Source organism: Sebastes umbrosus, chromosome 16 (assembly GCF_015220745.1).
Source record: "Sebastes umbrosus isolate fSebUmb1 chromosome 16, fSebUmb1.pri, whole genome shotgun sequence".
NCBI lineage: Eukaryota > Metazoa > Chordata > Actinopteri > Perciformes > Sebastidae > Sebastes > Sebastes umbrosus.
Genome location: NC_051284.1, coordinates 31,914,533 through 31,921,900, shown reverse-complemented (window position 1 = coordinate 31,921,900; position 7,368 = coordinate 31,914,533). Strand labels below are relative to the sequence as shown.

General features: G+C 29.2%; 2 protein-coding genes across 6 annotated transcripts in view; one reads left to right on the top strand and one right to left on the bottom strand.

Moving 5' to 3' along the window:
* Positions 1–1,196: 1,196 nt before the first annotated feature.
* On the bottom strand, positions 1,197–2,434 carry hikeshi (heat shock protein nuclear import factor hikeshi). 5 transcript variants are annotated; one of them, XM_037796282.1, is made up of 2 exons: positions 2,113–2,434; positions 1,197–2,025 (listed from the first exon to the last, which is right to left on the bottom strand). In XM_037796282.1, the coding sequence occupies exon 2, from the start codon at positions 1,973–1,975 to the stop codon at positions 1,367–1,369; it is 609 nt and encodes a 202-aa protein (XP_037652210.1). In that variant the 5' UTR covers positions 1,976–2,025; positions 2,113–2,434; the 3' UTR covers positions 1,197–1,366. The 5 variants fall into 5 exon arrangements, with proteins under 5 accessions (XP_037652210.1, XP_037652211.1, XP_037652212.1 ...); XM_037796283.1 differs by having other exon boundaries at positions 1,197–2,008; XM_037796284.1 differs by having other exon boundaries at positions 1,197–2,022; positions 2,134–2,434.
* A 4,775-nt stretch (positions 2,435–7,209) lies between these two features.
* Positions 7,210–7,368, top strand: part of heatr5a (HEAT repeat containing 5a) — a 33,196-nt gene continuing 33,037 nt past the window's right edge. The window contains 1 exon segment of the mRNA XM_037796292.1: positions 7,210–7,368. This exon segment is cut by the window's right edge and continues 32 nt beyond it. The gene's annotated coding sequence lies outside the window, so the exon portion shown is untranslated.

Here is a 7,368-nt window from a genome sequence, read left to right as displayed (position 1 = left end):
TTTCTCTTAATATTACGACTTTTTTTCCTCATCATTTTACGACTTTTTTCTCGTAATATTACGACTTTTTTTCTTGTAAAGTTATGACTTTTTTCTCGTAAAGTTATGAATTTATTTCTTGTAATACGATTTTCTTTCTAATAATATGACTATTTTAGTAATATTACGACTTTGTTTCTCGTAAAGTTATGACTTTATTCTCGTAAAGTTGTGACTTTATTCTCGTAAAGTTATGACTTTATTCTCGTAATATTACGACTTTTTTCTCGTAAAGTTATGACTTTATTCTCGTAAAGTTATGACTTTATGTCTCGTAATATTACGACTTTTTTTCTCGTAATATTATGACTTTATTTTAGTAATATTACAACTTTGTTTCGCGTAATATTATGACTTTATTCTCGTAATATTACGACTTTTTTCTCGTAAAGTTATGACTTCATTCTCGTAATATTACGACTTTTTTTCTCGTAAAGTTATGACTTTATGTCTCGTAATATTACGACTTTTTTTCTCGTAATATTATGACTTTATTTTAGTAATATTACAACTTTGTTTCGTGTAATATTCTGACATTTTTTCTCGTAATATTACGACTTTTTTTCTCGTAAAGTTATGACTTTATTCTCGTAATATTATGACTTTATTTTAGTAATATTACAACATTGTTTCGCGTAATATTATGCCATTTTTTCTCGTAATATTACGACTTTTTTTCTCGTAAAGTTATGACTTTATTCTCGTAATATTACGACTTTGTTCTCGTAATATTACGACTTTTTTCTCGTAAAGTTATGACTTTATTCTCGTAATATTACGACTTTTTTCTCGTAAAGTTATGACTTTTTTCTCGTAAAGTTATGACTTTATTCTCGTAATATTATGACCTTTTTTTCTTGTAAAGTTGGAGGGTATTCTTTCATTTTTAGTGTATAAATTTAATGACAAGTGTACAAATTAAATTAAATTATCACCTTTTCAGCCAGCAGAAGTTTATTTTGGTTTGTCACAATTTTAAAAATAACTTATTGTTTATTATTTGATATATATATGTATATAAAAGCTGAAATGACCTAAACAAGGAGCGTTGTTGTTTTGAGGTTGTTTTCTTTGTAATATATTATATAAATGTAACATGCTGTATTTCATGGTGTTAAAACATTTAAATAAAGGAAGAATGAAATGTACACCTGGAATAAAGTGTTGTTATATATTTATTATTATTATTATTAGTGAGCCTGATGCTTGTTGTTGTTGTTGTTGTTGTTGTTGTTGTTGTTGTTTCGATAGAAGCAGGTTGCTGGTTCAAAGTGTTTTATTAGATCCTGGAGGCACTGTGTGGGAGCTGTCTCTAGTCTCTAGTGTCTCAGGTCCTCCAGAAGTTCGGGTTCTGGTTGAGTCTCCTCTGGAAGTTCTCGTACCACTTGAGGACGCAGCTGGACGGGATGAAGGTCTCGGACGGGTTCGGGGTCATCTGGACCTGCGACACCGCGAAGGACGACGCGAAGTTAAAGAAACTGTCCAACATCTTCTGACTGAAGAGCACGAAGGAGTCCAGCGAGGACACCGAGGCCGAGGACACCGGGACCTGCTGGGCCAGCTGGTCCAGAGCCTCCACCGAGACCCCGACCTGGGCCGCGGAGGAGGAGGAGGAGGAGGAGCTGAAGGGGTTCTGTCCCCCGGTCCCGGTCCCGGTCCCCTGCAGCCCGGACAGCCTGAAGATGGCGCTGGGTTTGTCGTTGCTGATGAAGCCCAGCAGCTGCCAGACCGCCCCGCCGCCCGGTACCGGGTCCTGGTTCGGGTAGGAGAAGTAGACTGCCCCCCCCATCCCGGCTGGGAACGGAACCGAGCCCAGCATGAAGACCACCACGTGCTTCACGGTCTGGTAGTCCGGAACCGTGAACACGAACTTATCCGGAGCGACCTGGACCGCGTCGGTCTGGACCAACCGGCCCGCCACCACGCAGCCGAACATCGCAGAACCTCAGACCGCTCCCGGCCTCCGCTACTCCGCTCCCGGCCCCGCTACTCCGCTCCCGGCCTCCGCTACTCCGCTCCCGGCCTCCGCTACTCCGCTCCCGGCCTCCGCTACTCCGCTCCCGCCTCCGCTACTCCGCTCCCGGCCTCCGCTACTCCGCTCCCGGCCTCCGCTCCCGCCTCAGACCGCTGAGAGGTGGTGGTAGCTGGTAGCTTAGCCGTTAGCTTCACTGTTAGCTGTTAGCTTAGCCTGCTGGACCGCTGTAGAACTCAGCAGAACTTGTGTATCCGGTTGAAGACGGAGAGGCGACTCCCGCTGCTGGTGATGTTGATCATGCAGACCCCGGTAACGGACCGGTAACGGACCGGTAACGGACCGGTAGAAACTTCTAGAACTGTCTGTTATGGTGAATCTGCTGCTCGACTATCGACCGGACGCCCTGATCAAACTCTGATCACTGTTTCTACTGATGAAGCTGCTCTGATGGTTCAACAGGAGAGTAGAGGTTTAATACAGTTTAATACAGTTTAATACAGTTTAATTCAGTTTAATTCAGTTTAATACAGTTTAATACAGTTTAATTCAGTTTAATTCAGTTTAATACAGTTTAATACAGTTTAATTCAGTTTAATACAGTTTAATACAGTTTAATTCAGTTTAATACAGTTTAATTCAGTTTAATACAGTTTAATACAGTTTAATACAGTTTAATTCAGTTTAATACAGTTTAATACAGTTTAATACAGTTTGATACAGTTTAATTCAGTTTAATACAGTTTAATTCAGTTTAATACAGTTTAATTCAGTTTAATACAGTTTAATTCAGTTTAATACAGTTTAATACAGTTTAATACAGTTTAATACAGTTTAATACAGTTTAATACAGTTTAATACAGTTTAATACAGTTTAATTCAGTTTAATACAGTTTAATTCAGTTTAATACAGTTTAATTCAGTTTAATACAGTTTAATACAGTTTAATACAGTTTAATACAGTTTAATTCAGTTTAATACAGTTTAATACAGTTTAATACAGTTTAATACAGTTTAATTCAGTTTAATACAGTTTAATACAGTTTAATACAGTTTAATTCAGTTTAATACAGTTTAATACAGTTTAATTCAGTTTAATACAGTTTAATACAGTTTAATTCAGTTTAATTCAGTTTGATACAGTTTGATACAGTTTAATTCAGTTTAATACAGTTTAATTCAGTTTGATACAGTTTAATACAGTTTAATTCAGTTTAATACAGTTTAATACAGTTTAATTCAGTTTAATTCAGTTTGATACAGTTTGATACAGTTTGATACAGTTTAATACAGTTTAATTCAGTTTAATTCAGTTTGATACAGTTTGATACAGTTTAATTCAGTTTAATACAGTTTAATACAGTTTAATTCAGTTTAATACAGTTTAATACAGTTTAATACAGTTTAATTCAGTTTAATACAGTTTAATACAGTTTAATACAGTTTAATTCAGTTTAATACAGTTTAATACAGGTTTAATACAGTTTAATTCAGTTTAATTCAGTTTAATACAGTTTAATTCAGTTTAATACAGTTTAATTCAGTTTAATACAGTTTAATACAGTTTAATACAGTTTAATACAGTTTAATTCAGTTTAATACAGTTTAATACAGTTTAATTCAGTTTAATTCAGTTTAATACAGTTTAATACAGTTTAATACAGTTTAATACAGTTTAATTCAGTTTAATACAGTTTAATACAGTTTAATACAGTTTAATTCAGTTTAATACAGTTTAATACAGTTTAATTCAGTTTAATACAGTTTAATACAGTTTAATTCAGTTTAATTCAGTTTGATACAGTTTGATACAGTTTAATTCAGTTTAATACAGTTTAATTCAGTTTGATACAGTTTAATACAGTTTAATTCAGTTTAATACAGTTTAATACAGTTTAATTCAGTTTAATTCAGTTTGATACAGTTTGATACAGTTTGATACAGTTTAATACAGTTTAATTCAGTTTAATTCAGTTTGATACAGTTTGATACAGTTTAATTCAGTTTAATACAGTTTAATACAGTTTAATTCAGTTTAATACAGTTTAATACAGTTTAATACAGTTTAATTCAGTTTAATACAGTTTAATACAGTTTAATACAGTTTAATTCAGTTTAATACAGTTTAATACAGTTTAATACAGTTTAATTCAGTTTAATTCAGTTTAATACAGTTTAATTCAGTTTAATACAGTTTAATTCAGTTTAATACAGTTTAATACAGTTTAATACAGTTTAATACAGTTTAATTCAGTTTAATACAGTTTAATACAGTTTAATTCAGTTTAATACAGTTTAATTCAGTTTAATACAGTTTAATTCAGTTTGATTCAGTTTGATACAGTTTGATACAGTTTAATACAGTTTAATACAGTTTAATTCAGTTTAATTCAGTTTGATACAGTTTGATACAGTTTAATTCAGTTTAATACAGTTTAATACAGTTTAATTCAGTTTAATACAGTTTAATACAGTTTAATTCAGTTTAATACAGTTTAATACAGTTTAATTCAGTTTAATACAGTTTAATACAGTTTAATTCAGTTTAATACAGTTTAATACAGTTTAATTCAGTTTAATACAGTTTAATTCAGTTTAATACAGTTTAATTCAGTTTGATACAGTTTAATTCAGTTTAATACAGTTTTAATACAGTTTAATTCAGTTTAATACAGTTTAATACAGTTTAATTACAGTTTAATTCAGTTTAATACAGTTTAATTCAGTTTAATTCAGTTTAATACAGTTTAATTCAGTTTAATACAGTTTAATTCAGTTTAATTCAGTTTAATACAGTTTAATTCAGTTTGATACAGTTTGATTCAGTTTGATACAGTTTAATTCAGTTTGATACAGTTTAATACAGTTTAATTCAGTTTGATACAGTTTAATACAGTTTAATACAGTTTAATTCAGTTTGATACAGTTTGATACAGTTTAATACAGTTTAATACAGTTTAATTCAGTTTAATACAGTTTAATACAGTTTAATACAGTTTAATTCAGTTTAATACAGTTTAATTCAGTTTAATACAGTTTAATACAGTTTAATACAGTTTAATACAGTTTAATACAGTTTAATTCAGTTTAATACAGTTTAATACAGTTTAATTCAGTTTAATACAGTTTAATACAGTTTAATTCAGTTTGATTAAGTTTGATTAAGTTTAATTATTCAGTTGAATTCAGTTTGATTAAGTTTGATTAAGTTTAATTAAGTTTAATTAAGTTTAGTTAACTTTAGTTAAGTTTAATTCAGTTAAATTCAGTTAAATTCAGTTTGATTAAGTTTGATTAAGTTTAATTAAGTTTAGTTAACTTTAGTTAAGTTTAATTCAGTTAAATTCAGTTAAATTCAGTTTGATTAAGTTTGATTAAGTTTAATTAAGTTTGATTCAGTTTAATTAAGTTTAATAATTCAGTTTGATTAAGTTTAATTAACTTTAGTTAAGTTTAATTCAGTTTGATTCAGTTTAATTAAGTTTAATAATTCAGTTTGATGAAGTTTAATTCAGTTTAATTCAGTTTGATTCAGTTTAATTCAGTTTGATTCAGTTTAATTAAGTTTAATTCAGTTTAATTCAGTTTAATTAGGTTTAATTAAGTTTAATTACAGGGCAAATGTCTCGCTTTACAGTTTATTGCTGGCTGTGTAGACGCTCGATGATTCGTTAATCGACTAGGTAGCACTAGCTGAGCAGCTAGCGGAAGTGAGAATCCTAAACAATTAAAGCATGAATGTTGTGAAACAATTTAAAAATCGAAATAAAATGTTAAAAAAATAAAATAATAAACAACAATATAGATATTTGTTGACCCTTTTTAAATTTTGTATTTCAAGTAAAATAAAATATCACCCAGTTTAAGATTTTGATTTAAAGCAGATCTTTATGTGTTAACTTTATATTAAAAATATCATACTAACACAGATTGAGATATTACTCACTTTTAACAATCCCATTTTTTTCGGCAGATACAATTCAAATAATTAATGTGATATCTTGGCAAAATATTATATCCACAAAATGATATGGCTTAAAAGAATAACCTCCTTTAAAACATATCTGACTACGATTGAAATTTAAAACTCAAAAAGTCTTAGGTTAATTAGACATTTCAGACCTTGGTTGTGTTTTTTTTTCTTCTTTCTTGCCTCGTCCTTTCCGTACATTTTATTTTTTGTATAATTTAATTTATTTTTAAATTATTTTTTACTGATTTTTTTGTTTGTAATGAAACATCTGAACATGTTTATGTAACTACTATTTTGAACTTTCTAAATAAAGTGTTTTTAAAAATACATTAAGATTTTGCACCGCTGTAATAATACATGTACTTCATTTAAATGTACATTTTGTAATGTTGAACCATGAGTCAGTTACGTCTTTAAGATAAGATAATCTTTATTCATCCCGAGGGGAGTTGTTGTGCAGCAGTTGCAGCACAAAGTAGGAAAGAGAACTGAATGTAAACAGGTGTAGTGTGTATATGATGATGAGAATTAATGTATGTACAACAGAGGTGTAGACAAGAATGTAGTATGTATAGAATTAATAAATATGTATGTATATATATAATACAGTATATATATATACTGTATTATATATATAAAAATTATAATTATATATATATATATAAACTTGTAAACTAACTAACTTGTAAACTGGTTATATAGATATATAGTTATATATAGTTATATATATATATATATAGTTTTATATATATATATATATATATATAAACCAGTTGATGGCGGTAATGCACCATAAAGTTTATATATAATATTATATATTATTATATTATATATATAATATAATAGTGCACCATATATTTTATATACATATATATACTATATAATAATATAATATATTATATTATTATATAGTATATATATAATATATTATATTATTAGATATATAATATATAATATATATATAATATATTTTATTATTAGATATATTATATATAATATATAATATATATTATATATAATATAATAATGCACCATAAAGTTTATATATATATATATATAATATAATATTATATATATATATATATATTATATCATATATATATATCTAATATATTATATTATTATTTATATTATATATAATATAATAATGCACCATAACGTTTTTTTCCAACCGCCAAAAAAACCCCGACGTAGAAGGAACAAACCTGATGTGTTTTATTTTGAAAAACGGTAGCCGGCCGTATTGTGTGTTGATATCCGGTGATTGACAGTGAGTCTCCTCTCGGCGGGTCGGTAACGGGTCGGTCACCGGGACTAACGGACGGTAACGGTTAACGGACGTTAAGAGCATCAAAACAAACGGAGATAAACTTTGTGACTCTCT

Coding starts and splice junctions, on each gene's coding strand:
- hikeshi (XM_037796282.1), bottom strand. CDS start 1,975: ATGTTCGGCTGCGTGGTGGCGGGCCGGTTGGTCCAGACCGACGCGGTC.